This window comes from Sceloporus undulatus, chromosome 1, assembly GCF_019175285.1.
Source record: "Sceloporus undulatus isolate JIND9_A2432 ecotype Alabama chromosome 1, SceUnd_v1.1, whole genome shotgun sequence".
NCBI classification, from domain to species: Eukaryota; Metazoa; Chordata; class Lepidosauria; order Squamata; family Phrynosomatidae; genus Sceloporus; species Sceloporus undulatus.
In genome coordinates, this window is record NC_056522.1 from 10,294,428 (window position 1) to 10,319,933 (window position 25,506).

A 25,506-nucleotide genomic window follows, 5' to 3' on the forward strand; every position below is an offset into this window, starting at 1 on the left:
GTCATCAGCGTACTGATAACACCGCGAAGGATACCATGGTCTATGGTAACGAATGCCACTGAGAGGTCCAAGAGCACCAGCAGGGTCACACTTGTCGGTGCCCAGACGGAGATCATTGACCAAAGCAACCGCCCTGAAGCGGTTTGAAATGGGTCTAGATAATCAGCTTCACCCAAGACAACCTGGAGTTGGAAGGCAGCTGCCCTCTCGATCACCTTACCCAAGAATGGTAATAAGGAGACCAGTTTGTAATTGTTTCTAATGAAAGGGTCCAGGGAGGGTTTTTTTCAAAAGTGGTTTAACCACTGCTTGTTTAAGCTTAGATGGAAATTTCCCCTCCCTGAGGAATGCATTGATGATAGCCTGAAGCAAAATTGTTACTGCATCACTTCCTTGAGTGGTCAACCAAGATGGGCAGGGATCGAGGGGGCATGTTGTCTTCCTTACACAACCAAGGAGCTTGTCAACTTCATCGGTATTTACAAGCTCAAAGTGATTCAGTCTAACGTAGTCCACAGAGTCACTGGACATCTCTCTCATAGTTTCTGTTATAATACTGGCGTCAAGATCATCCCTTATCTGAGAGATTTTATCAGCAAAGAAGTCGTTGAACAAGTCACAGCAGGCTTTTGTTGGTTCTAAAAGAGGGTTCAAGGAGGGAGCCAACTTAAAGCACTTGCACCCTGTTCTTTGTCTTCTTAAAAAATGGCTCCTCTGAGTGGCTTGTGCACATCAGCTGTGCAGATCAGATGATCTCTATCCTTAGGTTTTGGCATGAAGAAGCCCAGGTAGGCTCTAAATATATCAAATTTGTTCCCACATACACACACACTGGAAGCCACAAAGGGCATTTTGAGTATTTTTTTAAAAGTTCAATTTTACAAATGTGAGAGCGATTGGGTGCTGTCTATGGTCCACACTTTTCATATGGAGATAGACTTGGTTCTGACACAAATACCATACTTGTGTTTTATCTGAATAATGCTTGCGCGTGTTGTAGCATGCATTTTGTCTCCTGGGTCTTTTAAGAACATCTAAAGAAACATTGAGTAATCATACCTGTATTAGATTCCCAGATAATTAAGAGGTTTTTTTAAAAAGCATTGCCCTAGTTAATTACTTAAGAAGCAAGAATGTAAGCCCAGTAAGTACATTTTCTCTATGCATTGCACTGATTTTTACTTTATATTTTGCATATTACCAGTGTTTTCTCCCATGATTCTTTCCTGTTTAAAGCCAAATGTACTGGATAAACACAAAATGTTGAAGCAATATTAATGCGAGTGGAAATTTGCTTTTTAGAAATATAGTCTGTTTTGCTGTGGTGGAAAGCATAACATAAAGGGGTCTGTGTACCAGCTTTGACATACATTATTGATTAAGATTAATTAAGAATAAAAGCAAATTGATGATGATGATGATGATGATTTGCAGGACCTTCGAGCCCTCACTTTGCTGCTTTCCGTGCACACTCCCAAACAGCTAAATGCTGCCCTAATTCCAACGTTGCAAGAACTGCTAAACAAATGCAGGACTTGTCAACAACAGAAGAACTCACTACAGGAGCAGGAAGCCAAAGAAAGAAAAACTAAAGGTTTGTTCTTGAGTAGTCTTTTACGTTACCCTTCTTATTCAAACTCTGTCTCTAACTGCCAGTTTGGTTCTTCTTAATACGCTTTCAGATTTAGTTTGCACTCCGTGCATCACTTTCTTCTGCAACTTCGGCTGCATCTGCACTGCAGAAATAAACCAGTTTAACACCACTTTAACTGCAATGACTAAATGCTAAGGAATCCTGGGAACTGTACCAGAGCTGTTCTGCTGTTGTAGTAGTGGAGCTCTCTGACAGAAGTGGCTAAATGTCTCACAAAACTACAATTTCCAGAATTGCATAGCATGAGGTCATGGCAGTTAAAGCCGTATCAGCCTGGATTATTTCTGGAGTATGGATGCAGTGTTGACCTAGTTTTCTTACTAGTGCTCTTTCAGCTACTATCCAGAATGTACTGGTGTTTTAAAATAGAGTCTACAGTAATAGCAATAGCAGCTTCATTTATATACTGCTTTAGTATGTAAGTGGTTTTACAACCGTAAGCTAATTGCCCCCAACAAGCTGGGTACTCATTTTAGCGACCTCAGAAGGACGCCAGGCTGAGTCAACTTGAAGCCTCTGTCTGGGATTGAACTCACAACCTTGTGGTTTGTGAGTGAGCAGCTGCAATGCTGGCATTTAACCACGGCACCACCAGTGGTCTTAACCTCATGTAAAACATAAATTTGTGTAGTTGAAAGGAGGCGGTGCCCATCTTAAGCCATCATGTGTGTTGTTTTAATTTTCCTTTTATTTTAAACTACTCAGGATGGGTACATCATCAAAAATGATAAATGAATCCATTAATCTTGGACCAATTGATGCCAGTATATGGCCAGTGTCTTCCTCTGGAGGAAGATGTATAGATGTAGTAGTGTTGCCTCACACAACTAATTGTAGATCTCACAGTCTTGACTGTTGCTCAGAAAACAATAATCCCATTACTCACTGGGTGCCAGGCTGCAATATTAACTATACAATCCATATATTTACAAGAAAGATCTCTTCCCTATTCTGGGACCTTGTGTGTTTGTGTTCCATGTTTCCGAAAGTTTATATAATCACCCAGAAACATGAAATATATTTCCTATTTCCAAACACATCATTCACTGCAGGCAGTTTGGCCTCAACAAAACAAGAGAAAGTTGTGGCATCTTATAGACTGGTAGTATATTTGTTGGAGGATATGCTTTCATGTGTCAGAACCCACTTTATCAGCTGCAGAAGGTGTCCTGACTCGATGGGAGTTTTTAAAAAATGACTGTGACAATTGACAGATGAAACACATACAGTACAGTGTAAAGTAATTACAATGACTATGTTGAAAACTTGGCAAGTTTGGATCCAGGACACCTTCCAAATAATGGGAGCCTGTGGGAATGTACCGTATATACTTGTCTATAAGTCTAAACATTTATGCTCAAAAATTGATCCAAAAATCTTGGGTAGGCTTATATATGGGTCTATATGGTAATGTAGTTCAAAAAATGGCAGCCATGGCTCTTTTGGGGTAGCGGGGCTTGATTGGCACATCCTTTAGTCCAGGGAGACTGCCCTTAAGAGAAACACTACCTTCCCACCCTCCCTCAGTACCACGCTGCTTGCTTGAGTCGCCAGTGGTCCTGCAACAGTGGAGGCATCCCTGCTTCTCTCCTTCCTTCCCTCACTTGCTCCATTGGAGCAAAAAAGAGACGTCCTCCTCTGTCCCTTTGGGCACCAGGAGCCAGGATTAGCGGTTGCTTCGCCTTTAAAAACATGAGCAGAGATCTCTTCCCGTTTTCCCTGAGAGAAGCCTGGCTTGCATGCAAGCCCAGTGGCTGGGAGATTTCACCAGAGAAACAGAACTTCTTTCCATCTCCTTTTTCTTTTCCTGATGCTTGAGTGGCTCCAGTGAGTGTTAAAGTGCTGCTTGAAAGAGAGGCTTCTCTCAGGGAAAGGGGGAAGGGAACTCTCCTCATGTTTTTAATCCCTAATCCTGGCTGCTCATGCTGCAAAGGAAGACGTCTCTTTTTACTCCCATTGAGTAAGCAAGGGAAGGAAGGAGAGAAGCAGGGATGCCCCCTCAGTTGCAGGAGCACTGCCGACTCAGGCAAGCAGCGTGAGACAGGGAGGGAGGGAAGGCAGCATTTCTCTTAAGGGCAGCCTCCCTGGACTAAAGAAAGGGAGGACTCTTGATTTGCTTACTTTTTAAAGGGGAATAAACCTAACACTGGCCACAGCTATGGCTGGGAGAAGCCAGCTTGCCTGATTTCGCCAGCATCAGGAAAAAGAAACAGGGAGAGCTCTGTTTAACTCAATGGTTCCCAAACTCTGGCCTTCCAGGGCTTTCGGACTTCAGCTCCCAGAATCCCAGGCCATTAGCTAAGAGGGCTGAGGCTTCTGGGAGCCAAAACAGCTGGAGGACCAAAGTTTGGGAACCACTGGCTGCTCTGTTCTTAAAGGGGCAGAAATCTAACACTCGATGGAGAGCCCAAACTGTAAGGGAGGGGGAAAAGGAGCCTCTCTTTAATTCTTTCCTTTCCAAAATATAGAAAGGAACAAACAAATATGAGCAACCCTTTGGGTGGGAGAGCCCCAAGGGAGAGGCATGGGAGATGGAGCAGTGGGGATGACAGCAGAGATGGCTCTTTGGCACTTGCCCTCACAGATCACCAAAAGGCAAGCAGAGCAGCAGGGATGGCTCAGGGGCAGCAGCCACTCAAAGGAGCACCAAGAGGCAAGTGGAGCAGAAGGACAGTGACTGCAGCCTCGACTTATCCACAGGTCATATTAAGATCCATAATGTTGGCCCCCAAACCCCACCTCAACTTATACATGAGGTTGACTTGAACACAGGTATATATGGTAAGTCCTTCATGATGCTCCAGTCTGGCAGAAAGGAAGAAATCCCCCCCCATGGGTGAACATGAGTAAGGGAAATTTGAAGAAAAAGCACCTCTCCCTTATTCCGCCAACTGAAATGGATCGGAAGACTTCCCTGGATAGCCCTTTCACCATTCCTAGGAGGCAGGTCCTGGATCCAGCTAACGGTATTAAAGCAGAAATTGGCAAAGTGCAGCCTGTGGGCTACATACAGCCCCCTCGGGTCTGTTTTTGTGGTTTTCAGGGTGCCCCCCAGGGGTTTAAATAAAAGATCTAGGAAGTGTGGGGACATTTTTACCATGATTTAGACCCTCAAACCATTTTAAGCTCAGGAAAAGCCTTTCAAAACTAGAAATAAACCAGAAGTCACTTCTGGTAACGTCTTAAGATGACTGAAGGGGAGGGCTTAAAACATGGAGAAAATTCCCCTTAACATCCCCTGTAGGGTTTGAGGGTGCATTTTGGGGAGAAAAATATTATTTTTGTGTGCTAGAGGTGTGGCTCCCTAGGGCCCACAAAGGGTTAAATGTGCCCCCCTAGCTTCCGCCTCTGGTGTAGAGCACATCAGATCTGAATTATTTCAGTATGCCCTGTTTTGTCTTTACAGATGATGAAGGTGCTACTCCAGTAAAAAGAAGACGGGTTAGCAGTGATGAGGAGCACACAGTAGACAGTTGCATCAGTGATCTCAAAACTGAACCTCGGGAGGCCTTGACTCCAACAAGCACCTCGGATAATGAGACAAGAGACTCCTCTATTATTGACCCAGGTACTGAGCAGGACCTGCCTTCCCCGGAAAATAGTTCCGTTAAAGAGTATCGGATGGAAGTTCCATCTTCGTTCTCTGAAGATGTGATGCTCGCTTCCCGTTCACAGCATGGAGAGGAGCAGCCAAGTGGTGGTAGATTTGAAGAATGTAAAGATCTTAAAGAGCAACCAAGCTCCAAGGATTCCAACCTTATTGAGGATGACTCCGAATTCCCCACCACCTCAATTTCTGCTGTTCTCTCTGACCTCACAGATTTGAAAAGCTGTGAAGGTCAAGCCTTGCAGGACCCCGAGTCTGGCTTATCACTCAGTTGCAGCCATTCCAGAGGACTTGTGAGTCACATGCAGCAGCAGCAGGACATTTTAGACGTCCTCTGCAGGACCATTGAGTCGACGGTTCACATGGTCACAAGGATATCAGGCAAAGGAAACCAACCTGCTTCTTGACAATAAAGGAGCATGTCTGCTTTTAAAAAGAATTTTTTTAAAAAAAATCTTCACAAAATGCTGTTTGTATAAGTTTTGCTTATTTCTGTTTTGTGCTTCAGTTTGTCCAGTGCTTTCTGCTTGAATGGCAAGATTAAATTTATACGCTTAATTCTTGGTCAGGCAGAACTCCAGATTTAAAAAGACAAAAAATTAGCCTCTACCATACACTTTCTTAAAGGGCAATCAGATAATGACTATGTTTTATGTAATTCAAAGTTCACTGTAGTGGCTTTCATTTAAGATGGCTGTCTGGGAGAACAGGGTCTCCTTGCCCTGTCTGCTGTAATTTAAATTTATGGCATTTTTACTGTGTATAATATGGTGTCCTCTGTGCCAGTTTTGTACCTTACAATAGAGGCAGATTGCCTCCAATCGCTGTGGTTCTTATTATCAAAATTAAGTTTACTTGTATACTAAACAACCACAAGAAATTTGATTCTGTAAAGAATCCTCTTTAGCTGTGGCCTGACAGTATATATATAAATATATATATATATATATATATACATATATATATATATGGTGCTTTATTTAACAGAATACCTGTGGAAGAAATAAAGCACACTTGATGTAAAATTAATCGTTTTATTTTTATTGACATGACCGATTGCTATTCTGTGCACTTCATTAAACTGATTGTGATGACTTTTCATTCGTTTTTATATATATGTTGCCTCAGTGGTCCAGTTTTTTCTGCTACGTAACATCCCTGCTGGTTGGTGCCTCCCATGCCAGGGAGGTGCTGGATATTGGAGGTACCCAAAGTGCTGAATACTAACTTCAGAATAGGGTCAGCACCTTAAATAGTTCCTTTAAAATTTGGGGCTGGGTCACTGCTCCAGTAGCTCCAGTAGCACACAGTCCACCAGCTGGTGCTGCTTAAAATCCTTTAAACAATGGTGGGCAATTGTGGAAGTTTAGGGGACACATTAGGAAGAGAGTCCCTTAGGAAGGAGGGTTGCACCCCACCATCACCACTCCTGCAAACAAAAACAAAAAAGAGAGAGAAAGAAAACATTCAAATTTAGCCCTCAAATGCCCTCCAAAGAACATAAGAGCATTTTCATCATATTTCTGGAACATTTTAAGCCCAGGAGAGGCCTTTTTTTAAAACAACAACAACAGGGAATGAGCAGTAGTCAATTTGTTTCAAAACAAGGCCTTTTCTGTGCCTAAATGGGGCCATCCATTTCCCACACCCCCAAGAAAGCATTTGGATGCAAAAGTTGTTTGAAAATTTTGTCCAAAGGATTGTTTGAATCTGGGGGAAGTGGGAGGCTCCAGATTTAAAGAAAATGTCTTTCACATTGAATAAAAAGGCATTTTGGGGCAACCTTTTCTTTTTCAATTTTTTAAATAGAATTTCACACAAACAACCCTGGAGGCTGCGCTTAAGTCTCACTTAGGTGACTTTTAACTCAAAATACCTTCCTTCCTTCCTTCTTTGCTTCCTTCTTCATTTATATCCCACCTTTCCTCCAGTAATGGGACTCAGAGCGGCTAACAACATTTTAAACAATGCAGTTTAAAAACACTACAAAAGTGATAATGAAAGTATAAACTATACAATTAAACAATCCTATTGTCAATAAAAATTACTGAAATGCATTAAAACAATAATATTAAAAAAATAAAAACTATATACAGACTCTTTAAAAACTTCAAAACCAGTACCACACAGCCTAGGTCCAACACACACTGTAGAAATAATCCAGTTTGAGACTGTTTTAACTGCCCTGGCTCAGCACTAGGGAATCCTGGGAACTGTAGTTTATTGTGGCACCAGAGCTTTCTGACAGATAAGGATAAATGTCTCAGAACTACAGTTCTCAAAATTCCCTAGCATCGAGCCAGGGCAGTTAACGTGGTTTCAAGCCTGATTATTTTTGCAGTGTGTTTTGGTCCCTAAAGAAGCCAACCTCGACAATTTGTAAAGGCATGCCAGCACTAAAAGATTTTAACCTGCTGCCCGAAGGAGAGCAAGGATGGGGCCATCCTGGCCTTTCTAGGGAAGGAGTTTCAAAGTCTGGGAGCAGCCACCAAGAAGGCCCTCTCCCTTATTCCCACCAAACAAGCCAGAGTCGGTGGTGGGACAGAGAGAAGAGCCTTTCCAAATAATCTGAAAACCCTAATGGGCTCATACAGAGACAGACAATCCAAGACCCAAGCCATTTATAGCAATGATTCTCTAACTGGTCCTCCAGATGTTTTGGTCTTCGGCTCCCAGAGTTCCAGACTTTTAGCCAACATGACTGAGGCTTCTGTGAGCTGAAGTCCAAGACATCGGGAGGATAAGAGTTTGGGAATCACAGGTTTATAGCACTGGATAATAAAATAAGTGAATATCAAGGAAATTAATTGTGCATTCAGAAGGGGAAAATGTTTCTGAAGTGGTTTTGTGTGCAAAAGGACGTTTCTATTGAAGTTGAAGTTCATTTTGTTAGCTTTGGCCCAGCTTTCTAGTCTATTCAGGATCAAAATTCAAAACGACCTGAATAGACTAGAAAGCTGGGCCAAAGCTAACAAAATGAAATTAAACACGGAGAAATGTAAGGTACTGCACTTAGGGTGGAAAAATGGAATGCACAGATATAGGATGGGGGACACCTGGCTGAACGAGAGACTTATACATGTGAAAGGGATCTGGGAGTCCAAGTAGACCACAAGTTGAACATGAGTCAACAGTGTGATGCGGCATCAGCAGAAGTAATGATGCATCAATAGAAGTATAGTGTCTAGATCAAGAAAAGCAATAGTGCCACTATATTCTGTTTTGGTCAGGCCCCACCTGGAATATTGTGTCCAATTCTGGGCACCACAATTCAGAAAGGACATTGAGAAACTGGAGTGTGTCCAAAGGAGGATGACTAAAATGGTGAAGAATCTGGAAACCATGACCTTTGAGGAACAACTTAGGGAGCTGGGGATGTTTAGCCTGGAGAAGAGCAGGTTAAGAGGTGACATGATAGCCCTGTTTAAATATTTGCTCCAGAGAACAGGACCTGGAACAATGCTTGGCTTCTCCTTTCCACGGTATAACAAACTTCAGGAGAACATAGTCACTTCCACCCAATGATCCCACCACTTGCACCCCATTAACCAAGTCATCCTTGTTGGTTAGGATCAGATCTAAAACAGCTGACCCCCTTGTTCCATCTTCCACCTTTTGGACAATGAAATTGTCTTTGAGGCAAGTGAAGAATTTGTTAGACCTTGAGGATTTGGCTGAGTTTGAATTCCAGCAAATTTCAGGATAGTTGAAGTTGCCCATCACTACTACATCTCTCTTTTCTGACTGTGTGGTCATCTGTTCTAGAAAGATATCATCCAATTCCTCAGTCTGACTTGGGGGTCTGTAGTAGACTCCCACCGTAACATCCTTGTTGTTTCCCTCCCCTTTAATTTTTACCCAGATGCTCTCCACCTGGCTTCCATGATTGATGACCTGGATCTCTTCACTGGTGTAAATATCTCTGACATATAATGCTATTCCTCCTCCTCCTTGTTTGGTCTATTTCTCTTGAAAAGGTTATATCCCTTTATTTCTACATTCCAGTTCTGAGACTCATCCCACCAGGTTTCAGTGATGCCTATTACAGTATATCATATTTGCTTTGTTATACTAGGAGTTCAGGTTCATCTTGCTTATTTCCCATGCTCTTTGCATTAGTTTAGAGACATTTAAGACCATGCATTCCCTTTACTTGCTGCTTGTGCAAGTTTTTTGCCTCCCACTGTTAGGTCCTTGCACTATTTGTCTTGTTTCCTCTATGTCAGTTTGACTATTTTCTCCAGCTCTTTCGCCTTCCTTAAGGGGTGGAGCTTCGAATCATTTCTCTAGCTGCAAGCTCCCAGAACAATCCCTTCTTGGCCTACTTCTCTGTGTGACATTCCTCCAGCTATCTTCCTCCTGTGTATGTGAAGTGACCTCCTCGGCTCTAGCATCTTCCTCTGCATGGTATTCGTTCAGGATTGTTAGTTCTGTTGTGTCCAGGAAATCCTCCTGCTCCCTAATATGCTGAAGTGTAGCTGCTCTGGACTCCAGCTGCTGCACTTTCTCTTCCAAGAGTGCTACCAACTTGCACTTGGTGCATGTGAAGTTCTCCACTTCTGTAGGCAAGAAGACAAACATCCCACAAGTGTTGCAGGTGACTGCAGCAGTTCCCTCAAGAGTCCATACTGTGAAGTCTTTAGTAATGACTGAAACAGGACTGTGGTCTTCCTCCTCAAAAAATCCTCTGGTAAACACCAACATTGAGGCCCCTAATGACCTGGCCTTTTCACCAGTCTCTGGCAGCGAACTCAATCTACTGGGAATATAACTTTATAGGAATATCCAAGCTGCTAGCTTGTACTTAGAGGCAACGTTCTGACTCAAGGTTTGCTTCTCACCTGCTGCCTGTGCTGAAGATTTCTTTGGATGAAAGTTTCTCTCCTCCTCCTCTCTCTGGCAGGAACTGGTCTGAAAGGGCTCTGGGGGGAGTTATGTAGAGCTAGTCTGCTAGCTCCACCTCCTAGTGACTCACAGAAGCTCCATCCCCTCACAAACAAGCACACTCTCCCAGAGTTGAAAAAAAATTCATTCACCACTCAAAATGGCTGCCCTGCTCCTTCTCTCCTCCTCCTCTCTGTGGCAGGAACACACTATCTCTTTATTCTGGGCTGTAGTTGTCTTGTTGCTGTTGTCGTTGTTTTGTGCATTCAAGTTGTTTCCAACTAATGGAGACCTTAAGGCACAGGACTTTCCGGGCTCTTACTGCATGATTTATTCTGTCTTCACTAGTTGGAACACTGTTTGCCTTTTGAGACAAAGAAGGTTGTTGTTACTGTTTTTATTATCTTGCTTTCCCCCCCAAAATTGGGACTCAGAGCAGTTTATAATTTAAAAGAAGTTAAAAAGAAGTTTAAAATAATAATACCACTTAAAACATACAAAACGAGCATTTAAATAGAATTAAACTATTAACAACTTTGAGAAACAGCATGACATAGTGGCTTGAGTGTTGAACTATGGCTCTGGAGACCAGGGTTTGTTTTCCAGCTGGGCCATGAAACCCATGAAACATGGGTTCAAACCCTGGTCTTGGAAGTCCTAGCCTCTTTTCTAGAAGGCTCAAATTGGTTTGTTTGTTTGTTTGTTTCCCAACTATTCCCACTATTTCCATCCCATTAACCAGTTCATCTCTGTTGGTTAGGATCAAATCCCAAATAGCTGATCCACCTCTGCAAGGTTAGTGAGGAATTTGTTTGCTCTTACACACTTGGCAAGGTGCTTGAAGTTTCTGATTCATGTTGTATCTGTCTTTCTGAATATTTGATCATTTGTTTCAGGAAGGCATCAAATCTTCAGTCTGACTAGGGGAGCCTATAGTTAAATGTTCACAATTGTTGTAGTCATGACTCTTCCCATCAGGTTTCCGTTGTGCCTGTTAGAATATATTTGCCTTCCTACGTTAAGACTTCATATAAATCTTTATTTATGCACAAGTTGTCCTCACTTTGAATACTGGTCCAGTTCTGGGCACAATTAAAAAAGGATGTTGACTAGCTGGAGCATGTCCAAAGGAGAGTGACCAAAATGGTGAAAGCTCTGGAAACTATGCCATATGAGGAGAGACTTACGGAGCTAGATATGTTTGGCCTGGAAGAGAGAAGATTAAGAGGTGATACGATAGTCCTGTTTAAATATTTGAAAGGATGTCATACTGGAGCAAATTTGTTTTCTGCAACTCCAGAGAATAGGAGCCAGACCAATGGATTCAAATCAGAGGAAAAGATTCCACCTCAACATTTGGAAGACCTTCCTGTGACAGTTACATCGTGGAATTTTGCCCCTGGGAGGCAGCATCTCTTGAGACTCCTTATTGGGCTCACATATCATTTCTTCTGTTCCTTGCCACAATGAACATGTGTCTTTTACCTTTAGGAACATACAGTAGATCTTCCATCACCATGTTAAGAGGTGATATGATAACCCTGTTTAAGTATTTGAAGGGGTGTCATGCTGAGAAGGGAACAAGCTTGTTTTCTGCTGCTCCAGAGAATAGGACACGGAGCAATGGATGCAAACTGCAGGAAAAGAGATTCCACCTCATCATTAGGAGGAGCTTCCTGACAGTAAGGGCTGTTTGACAGTGGAACACACTCCTTCCTCGGAGAGTAGTGGCGTCTCCTTCCTTAAAGGTCTTTAAGCGGAGGCTGAATGGCCATCTTTTGGGGATGCTTTGATTTTTTAGTTCCTGCATGGCAGGAGGGTTGGACAGAATAGTTCTTGTGGTCTCTTCCAACTCCAAGATCACCTGCATGACTTCAGAGGTGTGAGGTTATCTTTATTCCTGTCATAATTGATTATTTAAGGCGCTTCTTCTGCCATGATTCATCAGGATCCTCTGGAGGCCTCAGCAGATTGATCAGTCTGCATCTGTCTACAGGAACATAGCCAGATCCTTCTTCAATTCTCCCCATCAGAAATGAAATAGCTGTTGGAAGAAAGGCTATTGGAGTGACATTGTGAGTCATTTGTGGGGGGCTTCCATTAGGTGGAAGGGAATACAACCTCTGCAACAACTGAAAAATTAGATATGCACACGTAAGCTGACATTACCTAAAATGCTACAGCTAATTCCTAAATTCAACTTGTTGGTCCAGCTGTTTTCATGCATTCACTAGGCTTCCATGATCACAGTGTATGACAGCAGATGGTGTACACACAGTATAAACACACCATGGTTTTTATTAACACATCTTTTATTTAAATGCAACAAGAGATCAAAGTGATGAATGTAAGACACCGCACATGTATTTGAGTAAGACTTTATGCTGCATGAAGATGTATACACAAAACACCAGAAACAGTACTATTATGAGTTTTGGCATGTAACAAAACAGCACTTTTACTTCTACTAATTATTGTGATTCGTTTTCAAAACATTTAGGATCATGGGGTGGGGCTTTTATCTAAGTTTCAAAATTCTTAGTAAAATGTAAACATGCAGTTTGGATTGTTTTTCTGGGCAACATTAAAATACCTGGTACAAAAAGTGTTAGGCACCCACATTATTAAGGAGAATTTACCTTTTTCAGACTTGTCCTAAAGTTTTCTTTGCAGCATGACAGTGTTATGCTAGAATTGATACACACATGGATTGTAACCATGTGTTTCAGATATATTGTGAGTGAGGAACTGAACCCTGATCAACGGAGTTCATACCACAGTCTGCAACCTAAGGTAAAAATCCATGTGAGGCCTCCCAGGCCCCTGAAGTCACATTAAAATGTTGTGTGCTCAATTGTTTCATATACCCAATTGCGTCAATAAGTAGTACATCCCTTTTATTGTCTGTAATGGTTAGCAATACCAGCGGTTCAAGATGAACTCCCAGGCTGGGGATAAAACTAGAAATTTATACACACCAAGTACTCCATTCTAACTTCCCAATCCACATGGGTTCAAAGGATCAGGCTAGCAATATAAGAAGAAAAAATAAGTTAGGACACAGGATCCATAATCACCAACCTCATGAAATCAGGAGGCTAGATAGGACTTGCTCCAGCTTTACTAACTCCACATCAATGCTACTGATGCATTGTCTGTTAACAGCATAGCTACATCTATTTTGTCTACAAGAGTTGCTTGAATGCAAAATCTGGAGCATCTGTTTCAAAAGCTAAGAAAGAAAATGTCTCCTTTGCTTGCTGTTGCAACCCACTGTTGTGTTGTTGTGTCTTCAAATCATTTCTGACTTATGACAACCCTAAAATAAACCTTGCACTACCAGTCCTTATATATAGCCTCTACTCAATTATGCTAGCTCTAGGGTCACTGAACCTGTGTTTTTGCATCGTCAGTTAGGGGCAAGGGTCTCAATTTGTTTTTATTGAACAATCAGTTATGTAAAACTCTGCAGAAGTGATTGTATACAGATATGAGCAAGAGCACTAATGGGGATTTTCACTCCACTAACACTAAACTGGATTTAGGCCTTAGGGCTGAAAGAGACAGCCACAAAGAGGCACCAAAGATGCCTTGGGACTGTGGCAAACACACACCGTGGTCCCAAATGCACCCTCTGTCACCAGCCCAAAGGAGCGGAAAAGATCCCTTCCTTTTTGGGCCACCCCCGGGCAGCTTCTGGGCGCTTTGGAGGCATGCATCATCAGAATGCCACATCCTCAGTGTGGCTTGAAGCTGCCCCATCTGACTGGCTGTGCAGCTTTCGGGCGGCTTGGGTGAGTGTGTCATCAAAACGCCATGCGCTCAAGCCACCTGGAAACTGGCTTTTCCAGCCGGTCTGTTCAGATCCTTAGTCTCCAATCATCAGCTTGCAATACAGCTTTCAGCCTTTGTTCTACACACTATGAGAGTAAATTACTCCACTGTTGTAATTTAACAAATACACTGTAAGTCAGCCATCCCCAATATGGTGGCTCCCAGATGCCCTGGTGAAAAAGAAACTGTTTCCACTTCTTCTCTTCTATTATTAAGAAAAGGTTTTTCTACACTACCATCAAGAGATTGGTGGATTCTCCCGCATATCAGTCATCAAGCAATTTATTGTATGTAGCTGAACTAATCAAGATAGGTTCTGTAACAGACTGAAATTCTGGGTTTTCCTTTCATATCTGCAAAAAGAGTTGGATAAAAGGTACAAAACAGAAAATGTTTAACCACGACAGCAGCAAAAGAAAGACGACAGCTTTCTTATTCCAAAACTGCAGGTAAACAGTGAGCACCAAGTGAGGTGCAAAATGGGAATAATGATCATTATCACAATGCAAATTCTACAGCCAATAAATTTAAAGATATGAGATTATTTGGCATCCACTCAGCTAAGGCCACAAAAGAAAAGTAAACAGCCTGAAAAGGCTTCTTGCAACCTATGGTGGGATATTCTAAACTCTAGTCTGAGCAGACCTCTGTTTATACCTCTGCCCCACTTCCTCAGAGACAAAATCAAATCAAAGCCATAGGTTCCATTCCCAGGAAAAAATTTCACAAGTTGTGCTTAGACTGATAGGCAGAGTGTGAATCAGATTTGGTTTCATGCTGTGTATCTACACTGGACAAGATTGCAGCATTACAGTGGTACCTCGGGTTACGAAATTAATTCGTTCCGCGGCTAATTTCGTAACCCGAAAAACCTTCGTAAGCCGAATTGCCATAGGCGCTAATGGAAAAATAGCTCTCTGCTGCCCTCCGGTGGCGGAAAATAGCGCCGAGGTTTTTTCGTAACCCGAAAAAACCTTCGTAAGCCGAAACAATAAATCCCTATGGGATTTTTTCGTAACCCGAAAAATTCGTAACCTGGGTAATTCGTATCCCGGGGTACCACTGTACCTGTAAGGACTGCAAAGGGTGCCATATTCTGCCATGCTCAATCTTTCAGCAACTAGGTTACTTGCATTAGTATCAAGAGTAAAAAGTGAGGAAACTCCTCTTAAGCATACAAATTTCTCCCGACTTCCCTGGATGTGGCAACATCACTGTAGTCTGTACAGAGGGTGACACTCATTGCTAAAGCTATAGCAGAAACAGGATAAGTGGGTGAAGTTGGTTATCCTCACAAACTAGATGCTCTCACCCAAGAAAGAAAAGGAAGAGACAGTAGCTGTCAGATTAGGTGTAAACATAAACCTAGGTTTATACAAACCAGCATGAGCAAGATCTGTCCTAAGCAATGTAGCACAGTACAGTCCAAACCAGGCAGACAGTAGAAAGAATTGGGAATCAAGCCCCAACCTTTACATCCAGTAGCATGCAAATATGAAATTCACCATGCTGTTAGCACCACTGTTCCCACCTTCTCAATAACATGAGGGGTTTATTTTCACATTTACATAAAGACCACTGCACAGAGAAAGAAATACATTTCATTTAATAAGAAATGGTGTATTTACAAACGTAAACATAACAGAAAAGTCCTGTATTTGCTTAATAAAACAATAATTTACAAGGCATAACAGTAATAAATAAGTCCTGTAGAAGCTTCAGGAAGAAGTGTGCCCAGGTTCTGGAGTCCAGCGTGGTCACAGGAGGCAGAAAAGTGCTTTGGCTTCTGTTTGTGAGATTTCAGTGCATTTGTGTTTATGTCGGGCGGCCTTGGCCAAAGCGTGTTTTAATCCTGGATTTACAGAAATATATTTAAGATATTCAATGGTTAATCTAGATGGCTACTATGGTCTTACCAGAAACAGAGAATCCAACATAGCATCCACTACAAAATTAAGGCAAACCCAATGAAAGGATGTGTTTATCTCTAATTTTCCAGAATATATTCCTCCCAGAGCAAATGGAACCAGAATTCATAGCCCTTATCAAAAGGACTTAGAAAGACTCTTAATGTTTTTCTTAAGGACCTATGGAAAAGATCTCTTCTTTGGGGGCTAGGGCTCTGAAGACTAAGGCAGCAATTGGAACATATATGAGAGTAAGCTTTAACTCCCCCTCCCTCATCGTTTTGTTATAAAGAGGATAATATATCTGTCATAAGAATATTTTCCTAATTTGCAGAGAGGCAGCCAACTTTGTTCTGAGCAACCCCTGAAAAACAAATAGAAAATGTTGTTTCTTCTAGTTGTTTTAAGCTATGCAACTAATGTTACCCCCCCCCCCCCTGGCACTGACCTCCGATATTGCGTCCTCTGGTTACTTGCCCTCAGTGTGGAATGACTTGCCAAATGTTGGATTCAGAGTAGCTATTAGCAAACAGAAACTCCTTCACCTGCCCAAAATCTAACCATTCACCCTCAAAGAAGTGAGACAATACACTGTTCTCACCCATTCTTCTATAAACTAGATACATCAGTAGATTCATTCTGAAAAAACTTCAGAAAAATGGATGGGGAAAAGGATGTATGCTTTGCTGAGGTTTAGCCCTATTAGTCACAAAATGTTCAGCCCCTGGGATTGCTGGAGTGCTGAGACTATTATCAGAATCTGAGCAAGTCATATTTTATTTTATTTTGCTTACTAACTGGTGCATAGGCGAAGATTTATGTACAGTCCTCAGAAGATAACACCTCCAACACCTTCTGGAGCATTACACCCATAAACACACTGAAAGTTGTCCATTAAGCTGCAGACATGCTGTGTGGATAAGCTTACCCATTGTTCTCACAGAAATCCCCCCATATGAGACTGTTTGGGCTGTTGCTACTGTAACTACTGCTGTTCAACACAGAAAAAACGGGGACTGGGTGTTTGAGACTGCACTGAGAAAAATGATAAGGGTCTCTGGGCAGGTTATGACTAAGAGGTAGTCCTGCTGTGATCATTATCACTACCTAACAACTGAAAGAACAGAAAAGCACAGCAGTGAATTGCTCACCAATGGATAACTTATGTGCTGATGTGTCTGAGAGAAAAGCAGACAACCCAAAATGGCAGGCATCAAAACTGGCAGCATTCATTTCCCAAAATATTGCTAGTGAGCTCAAAATGGTGAGTATTTCTTCAGAAATATGGTAGGTTGGGAGAATGGTGGGAATCAGTATTTCACCTAATTCCATCTCCCCCACTCTTCCCCTGTTTGTGATTTTAAAAGTATTTCTATATATAGCAAAGAGGCTCAATGTCCTAAAATAAAAGGGATAAAATAAAAAGCCAGTTTCCATCCCTACCAAAATGATGAGTTCTGCAAGCCACCACAGAACTGCTTGCCGGTCAGGACTAAGTTGAGTATGTAGTGGGCAGAACATCTTCTTCTTGTGCTAGTAAGCAATAAAATGCTCCATGAGAGTCTAAGGAGCTTCTTGTGAAAAGTTTGCCTTTGCTTTCTTTTTTTATTGGGCCCATTACAGAAAGAGAAGACTGAATGAACAATTTGGCTTTTTTTTTTAAAAAAATGAGATAAAAAAGCAAAGACAAAGCTGCAAAAATATAAGAAATCAAAGAGAGATCAAGAGAGCACAAGATAAAGATGCTCTAATCTGAGTGAAGGCCAAAAAAAAAAAAAGTCGGGACAAGAAAAGCTCAATGACCAACAAATGAAAAGTCACATACATCCCCTGCCTCTCTTTCAGCAAGATGGAATGTATCCCTTAATTTGTGAGTTCCACCTCTAAACAAAATCAGGAAAGTTTTGTTTCTGTCCTCTTCCTCTGTTATATGAAATAAGTTTACCTTGCATTTTTTTCTGGGATGTTCTGCCGAGTGTTCACTTGGGCTGCTGCCCTGATCTGAGCTTCAAGCCTGGCATAAATTCCAGCTGCAGACTGCAGGTTACAAAAGAGAAAGGAAGATACAGGTTTTTCATCAGCAGCAGCTTCATCATCATGATTATCTATTCTTGTATCTTGGAAATCTTTTTCTTAAGGAAAACATATAGGTGTCTCACAGAAACAAAAGAGACACACACAGAGAGCACCTCACAAGAACAAAATATGAACTAGTCAACTGGTCTACAGCACATATTTTCAAAATGGTCAATCACATCCCATAAAATGCTGAGAAATGAGAAATGTTCCAACTTGGCATGCAAAAGGTATCATAATTGGGATTAGGGTCATTAACATCTCTACACAGATGTGCTCTCAACCACATTTACCCACTGCTAACATACTATGCAGCATTCGATTCCAAGGAGATCTGGTGCCAGCACTTGCATGGCACTTTCTCCTAGAAGAAGCTCCTTTGTAGCTGAAGGAGCAGAGAAAAAGCCCTCAGCAGAGAAAACTTGATCTTGCATTCCTTGCTTAAATATCCACTTTTTCATTATGCAGAACAAAGACTGAGATTTGCTATATCTCCACACACTACAAAATCTGCACCAAGTTTCTGTGTATGGAAAATACAGCTGGAATCTTCCCCTATGGAAGCAGTTGGGTATTTTAGTCTGATGCATAATATTTGCATTCAGTTTAAGGATGCAGGACTTGCAGAGCCATACACTGTTTTTACTGATATAGAAGTCTTCCCCTAGTAAAACTGGCTGTAGTGCAGTGGTTTGAGTGTTAGACTACAACTCTGGAAACCAGGGTTCAATTTCAAGATTAGCCACAAAATTCACTAGGTGGTTTTAGGCAAGTCAAATGCTCTCAGCCTCAGAGGAAAGCAGTGGCAAACCACATCTGAGCAGCACATCTGCTGGTTTTGACAAATACTGGAACCCAGTTTGGGGATTTGGAGATTAGAGCAGGTCAACATATCTTCCTTACAGACATACACTGAAGAGGATCAGGGACCAAACCAAATCTGTGACATTATATTAACAGTATCACAACAGTGAAGCTCACTTCTTTATTTTCCTTTGATCTTGTTCGGTCAAGTTCTCCCAGCCTCATTTTTATTAAGTGGCCTGTTATCTCAACCATCCTCCGTTGATCTGTCAGAAAATGGAACAGAAATAGAGAATATTTTGTACTGCAGCAATACCATTTTCAGTATAAAAGGGGAAGAGCTATATCCATTACTCTGTAAGAGACAGAGTCACATCTGCCTGACACCCTTAATAAAGCTTTTCATCAAAAAAGGAATAGCTATGAAACACTGCTTTTTGTTGAAAACTGGGTGAGAATTACAGAGTATGCCATCAACTCCTTAGAGCTCCTTACTTAACAAGCCCTTCTTTTTGGTGTATGGGGAAGTGACATTAACTATAACAATTGCTTGCAATGGAATTCTGTGTGCATGACGAGGCGCATAAGAGGCAGTTCAATTTGACTTGACAAGTTTGCTTCCTTGGAATAATAATTTAATTAATAATTTGTTTTATTTATATACCGCTATTCCAGAGATCATAGTGGTGAACAGCAAGTAAGCTAATTAGCCCCCAACAGTCTGGGTACTCATTTTAGGGACCTTGGAAGGATGCAAGCCTGAGTCGAGCTTGGGCCCTTTTGCTGGTCTTGAACTCGCAACCTTGTGGTTTCGAGTGAATGGCTGCAGTACAGGCATTTAACCACTGCGCCACCAGGGCTCCATAAATATTGGGATGTGTTAGAGAAGTACTGAAGAAAAACGGTTTATTTGGTTGTGTTGTTATTGGTGAAAAGGGCTTGATGGAAATACAATAATGTATTTCGTTTTTGTCTCATAGAATACTCGCTGTTTCAAGTATCTGCCAAGTTGCAGAAAATAGTTGTATTTATTCTTTGCAACAATACTACAAAAGCAAGGCAAATATTTTAAAAAGAGCACCCTACCTTCTTCTCGTTGAGCATCTTGGTTGAATCGTAGTGATCTGGAAGCATCCCACTTATTCTGCTGCACGCTCACACTAATGAAAAGGAAAGAAGCCATGAGAAATAACACACAAGCAAAGGGTGGCCAATGCTAAGGCTACGGCTCTCCATACAAACTAGGAATACTAACTAGTAACTGCCTTGGGTTCTGGTTTTGGGGGAAAGGTGAAGTATAAAGTTAATAACAATAACAGCAGCAACTGTGGTTCCAGTGGGAAAAAGTGCTCTGGGAGAAATTCCAAAGAGATTAATAAAATGCCTGAATTATATTTCCATATTTTGGATCACAATAACACAATTCCAAGAAGTGACACCTCTTGGAATGTGCCACATTAAGCAATGATTTCAGTGACTCCTAGTTTCTTGTATAGAATCCAAATCACTAATGGTCCAAAACTTCAGACAATAACACCTGGTAGACTTGGAAACTAAGAAATTATTGAACAAGAAACTATTGGCCAGTAGTCTATGTCTATCTTTATCACTGAAAGACTTACACATTCATCATTTTCCTTCAATGATGAAGACAGACATCAACTACAATCCAAAAAGTTAGTCAACACCACCTTCTCAATCTGGCTCACACTCCTGTCCAGAAAGGAAAGATGCAAGCTGTAAATTTCCAGTCCAGATATTAATTAGCTAACTATGCTCTCTGCTAAATAAGGAGCCAACTAATTGAACAAATAAAAAAGAAAGCTTGCTGTGTATGTTTTTTTTTTTCTGTAGCAGCAAAACAACCAGCCCAGAGAGTAGGAAGAAGGAACTTTTCCTTGAAGAAAATTTTAATCAGTGCTTTAGTGATTGCTCTGGATTCCCATCTGGTTTTCAGGAGAACAGAAAAGCCAGAATCCTGTAGGTGACTTAAACTGGTGTAACTTTTAGGCTGCATTTGCACTGCAAAATTAATGTAGTCTGATACTGCTGTCATAGCTCAATGCTATGAAATTCTGGGATTTGTAGTTTATTGAGGCACCATAGCTCTCTGAAAGAGAAGGCTAAATATAGAGTCAGAGAGTTGGAAGAGACCACAAGGGCCATCCAGTCCACCCCCCTGCCATGCAGGAATACACAATCAAAGCACCCCCGACAGATGGCCATGCAGCCTCTGTTTAAAGACCGGCAAAGAAGGAGACCCCGCCACACTCTGAAAAAAGCGCATTCCACTGTCCAACAGCTCTTACCATCAGTAGGTTCTTCCTAATGTTTAGGTGGGATTTCTTTTCCTGTACAGTGCTCCCTCGGGTTACGAAATTAATTCGTTCCGCCGCGGCGTTCGTAACCCGATGCATTTCGCAAGCCGAAAAGGGCTTTCCGTTAGCGCTGGCAAGCCGCGCGTTTGAATTTCGCGCCGAAAAAAATTCGTAACCCGAAAAAACCTTCGTATCCCGGAACAGTTTTTTCCAATGGAACTTTTTCGTATCCCGGAAATTTCGTAATGCGATCAATTCGTATCCCGGGGTACCACTGTAGTTTGCTCTGTGTCCTACTCTGGAGCAGCATAAAACAAGCTTACTCCATCCTCAATATGACACCCCTTCAAATATTTAAACAAGGCTATCATATCACTTGTTAACCTTTTCTTCCCCAGGTTAAACACATCCAGCTCCCTAAGTCACTCCTCATGGGGCATGGCTTCCAACATTTTGGTTGCCCTCCTCTTGACAGACTCCAGCTTCTCAACATCCTTTTTGAACTATGGTGCCCATAACTGGAGGCAGAACTCCAGGTGAGGCCTGACCAAAGCAGAATAGAGTGACACTATTACTTCCTTTGATCTAGACATTATACTTCCATTGGTGCAGCCTAGAATTGCATTGGCTTTTGTAGCTGCTGCATCACACTGTTGATTCATGCTCAACTTGTAGTACTTCACAAAACTACAAATCACAGAATTCTATAGCATTCAGGCAGTATCAAGCTGCATTATTTCCGTAGTGCATATGACACCCTAGTTATGACAATATCTTTATCCTGCACCTCTGTGCAATACCTTTGCACTAGCTCAACCCTCCAGGCATTGACTGGCCACAAGTGTGAGCAGGTATCATCCAGCTGTGCTTTGGCAGCCAGCAGTGCAGCTTGTGCTCTTCTTTAAGGGCAGCAGCTGATTTATGTCCTCCACCGTGTGTGCAAGGATAGCAGGGCAGTGCCTAGGTATATACCCACAACAACTCAGTGGCAGGAGGGAGGCAGGAACTGTGCTCAGGAATCTCCTGCTGTGTTTGTGTACCCAGAAAATAAGATGGAGCTATTTTATCCACCACACTCAGAACAGCACAAGTAGGCTGATGGAGATCTGCTCTCTGCCAAATTGTATTACTGGATCTCAGATGAGTTGTAAGTTGAATATTAAAAACCTAACATTCGTAGGTTGAGCAAAGCCATCATGGCCAAAAGCACCAGAGATGTATCCCTATGTATATGTCAACTGCTTAAATTATCTAAAATCTTTTAAATTCATGATAGCTCCCATCCTCATGGTATTTTCTCAAGCCTTTAGTAGAAATACTCACATAAAAGGAGAGGCATCTCGAGAGTTAGACTGTCAAAAGAGAGAGGGATACAAAACAGGAAGAAAACGATATTCTGAGGTTTCTTGCATAGCAGCAGTAGCAGCTTCATTTATATACCTGTTCATACCACACTGAGTAGCCTCTAAGCAGTTTACACCTGTAAGCTAATTGCCCCCATCAAGCTAAGTACTGTACTCATTTTAGTTACCTCGGAACAATGCCAGGCTGAGTCGACCCTGAGCCCCTGGCTGGGAGTGAACTCACAACCTTGTGGTTTGTGAGTGAGTGGCTGCAGTATAGGCATTTGCACCAACAGGGCTCTAATTTTACTCAAAATTACAAGCTGTCAAATTACAGAGGAGTCATGCTGAGGCACCAAGATTTGGAGCAAAAATTAAAACAGAATGGTTTGCTCAGTGGTTACAAAGTTTTACTTAATATCATGTCAAAAAGAGCAATCATATAAGACAGACAAGAACCAGACCTAATTAGTTACAGATTCATTATCCCACTGAAATCAAGGGAATGAACCACAACCAGGTCTAAAGCACAACCTCTTATTCTCTCATCTCGTACAACCTAATTTTCAGGATTAGGCAGAAAAGCCAAACTGATTCGCACGTTGCGAAGTCATCTTGTGGCAACTTTGAGACTAACACATGTTATATCATGGCCATGTTATATCACTAAAATAATAAAAGTCTAAGTCAGATGTCACTCCTGCCTAAGTTCATTAAGGCTACAAGCCTTGGTCAGACAGAGCTGACACTTCAGGGGAAGATTTGATCATGGATCTTTCCTGCTTCTGCAAACTGTGCATCTCACTCCTCTCATGTAAGAGGAGTAATGGTAGGTAACACTCCCAACATGGACAGAGATGCAAACAAGTACTGGGATTGGTCTAATTTATTTTTCTCATCTATTAAAAAAGAAAAGAAAAACATGAAACCTGGAAGGATGGATAAATGCTCCTCCTCCTTCACGTCTGTCCCGCCTGTTGGAACACAGTAGGGCTTTGGAAATGTCAGAGTCCTTCAAACTCTGAACCCTCCAGTCCAGCATTGGGGCTGCCCTCTTACACTTACCTTCTCCAATGTTTTATCCTTCTTTTGGACACTGGGTGAAGACATTTGCTTCTTTGGATGTTTGATAAATTTCTTTGGTCTCTCCTTTCTTCCTGCTAATTAGAAAGACTATATTAATACGTAGGCACATCAGATCTCATGTGATCTTGAAAGCTAAACAGGGTCCCCTGATTAGTACTTGGATGGGGGATTGCCAACAAATATCTGGTGCTGGAGGCTATATTTCAGGGGAAGGAACTAGCAAAACCACCTCTGAGTATTCCTTGCCTAAGAAAACCCTATCAAGTTCATCCAATCTGTGGCTATGGGATTGAGACAGTTTTGGTCACCTTTGTGGATGACCTACGCAGGGAGCTGGACACAGTGAGTGTGTCCCTGTTGGTCCTATTAGATCTCTTGGTGGCGTTCGATGCCATTGGTCATGGTATCTTCTGGGCCACCTCTCTGAGATAGGACTTGGCGGCACTGTTATGCAGTAGTTCTCGTCTTTCTTGGAGGGGCGAACTCAGAAGGTGGTGTTAGGAGACTCCTATTCGACTCCTTGGCCATTGGCCTGTGGTGTCCCTGAGTCCCCATACAATCTACGCTTTGTTCACCCTTGGCCTAAACTGACTTGTGACAAGGCCTGCTTTTCAACTGAGCGCATTCCCAGTCACTAGCAAAGAACAACCACAGCATCACAGACAAGAAAGACTATACCTGTTTTCTTGTACACTTCTTCTTCATCACCTACTTCATCCTCTGTGACCTCAGAGCCAGTAGTGTACTCCTCATCTTCTGAAAGCAGCAACTGTTGCTTCTTTGAGGGGAAAAAGTAAAACAAAAAAACACTTTTCCCTTTAAAAGGCCACAAAGTTTTCTTTCTTTCCCCCATGAGTATATGGACAGATGTCAAACAGTAAAATAGAAAAAGGAGAAACAAATTTTTCAGGGACAGAATATTCTGGAGCTTTATACCTGGAAACAGAGTCATACTTAACAGTTTGCAATTATGGTCATAGGTTTTTTCTAAACTACTTTGGGCGAAACATCTTCCTTCCTCTGCCCCAACAGCTAAAAAAAACACTTAACATAAATACAAACTTCAAGGGAAGATAACATATACAGATTATTTAAACTTTTATTACAAAAGACCACTGATGAATTTGGAGAGAAAAATAATGGAATCAAGTTAAAAACCAGCAAAGCTTAAAAAGGGTACCTTTCACTGATATTTTTAGAAAAGCTCTAAAAGTGTTTAAATTACTCTCCTTTCCAATACAGACCCCTCTCCAAACACATACACAATACAAGAGTCCATTGCCCTCTGGTCACAGAGCTGAAGACGGTTGCATTCTGACCACTGGTACCTCCAAGCAAAAGCAAATAAAAGAGCTCTGTTTGGAAACTCTTTTGCAAAAACATTTACAGTATAGAGCTTTCATAAAAATATCAGTGGAACGTACCTTTTTTAAGCTTCACTGGTTTGGGGACCGACAACTATAGTAATCTTTCAAGCTCTGCAGTAAGATTTGGCTTTGTGGAACATTCAAGACCAGTTGCACACCCTCATCTACATCAGCAGATTCTCCTACTTACAGTATGTCTGTTAAGCTTCAGATTGTTTGCCCTCTTCCATACTCAAAAGTGCCTACAGACATTGGTTTGATACTTCCATGCTTGATACTTCCAAATGAGAGGTAGACTTGTGCATCCATTTTAGCTCAAACTACCACATGAACCTCTTCCAGCAGTTTGGTCTGGAGCTTAAAAAGTAAGATGACGCTCTGAGGCACTTCTAGAGGTACTCAAAGACAGGAATTTTCTTATTTCAAAGGAAAGAAATTGGGCAGTAGGAAGGTTGCAAGAGGGTTTGATGGGTGCAAAAACAGGAAATAGGGTCACATGTAAGCCATGGTCTGATTTCCCTGGACCTACTAGAATCACCCTCCAAAAAAAAGACTAGGGTCACCACGATACTATGACCCCAGCTCAAATAACCTAACTGGCTCTGTAAAATACCATGGCCCATGAT

The 25,506-nt window shown here is 41.8% G+C and overlaps 2 protein-coding genes across 14 annotated transcripts in view; one reads left to right on the top strand and one right to left on the bottom strand.

The window, feature by feature from the left end:
- Window positions 1-6,356, top strand: part of USP34 (ubiquitin specific peptidase 34) — a 170,521-nt gene extending 164,165 nt beyond the window's left edge. The window contains 2 exon segments of the mRNA XM_042447637.1: window positions 1,435-1,594; window positions 5,061-6,356. Of these exon segments, the coding sequence (XP_042303571.1) occupies window positions 1,435-1,594; window positions 5,061-5,668 (768 nt within the window). The 3' untranslated portion in view covers window positions 5,669-6,356.
- A 187-nt stretch (window positions 6,357-6,543) lies between these two features.
- SANBR (SANT and BTB domain regulator of CSR) overlaps window positions 6,544-25,506 on the bottom strand; it is a 62,210-nt gene continuing 43,247 nt past the window's right edge. For 8 of the 13 annotated variants that reach the window (XM_042447525.1, XM_042447496.1, XM_042447511.1 and 5 more), the window contains 7 exons: window positions 24,192-24,291; window positions 23,493-23,587; window positions 22,408-22,436; window positions 19,853-19,926; window positions 18,944-19,032; window positions 17,832-17,923; window positions 6,545-6,690 (listed from right to left, as the gene is read on the bottom strand). In XM_042447525.1, coding sequence (XP_042303459.1) covers window positions 6,600-6,690; window positions 17,832-17,923; window positions 18,944-19,032; window positions 19,853-19,926; window positions 22,408-22,436; window positions 23,493-23,587; window positions 24,192-24,291 — 570 coding nt within the window. In that variant the 3' untranslated portion in view covers window positions 6,545-6,599. Of the gene's footprint in view, window positions 6,691-15,050; window positions 15,832-17,831; window positions 17,924-18,943; window positions 19,033-19,852; window positions 19,927-22,407; window positions 22,437-23,492; window positions 23,588-24,191; window positions 24,292-25,506 lie in introns of those variants that run through there. The other 5 variants (XM_042447530.1, XM_042447545.1, XM_042447538.1 and 2 more) reach the window with 5 other exon arrangements.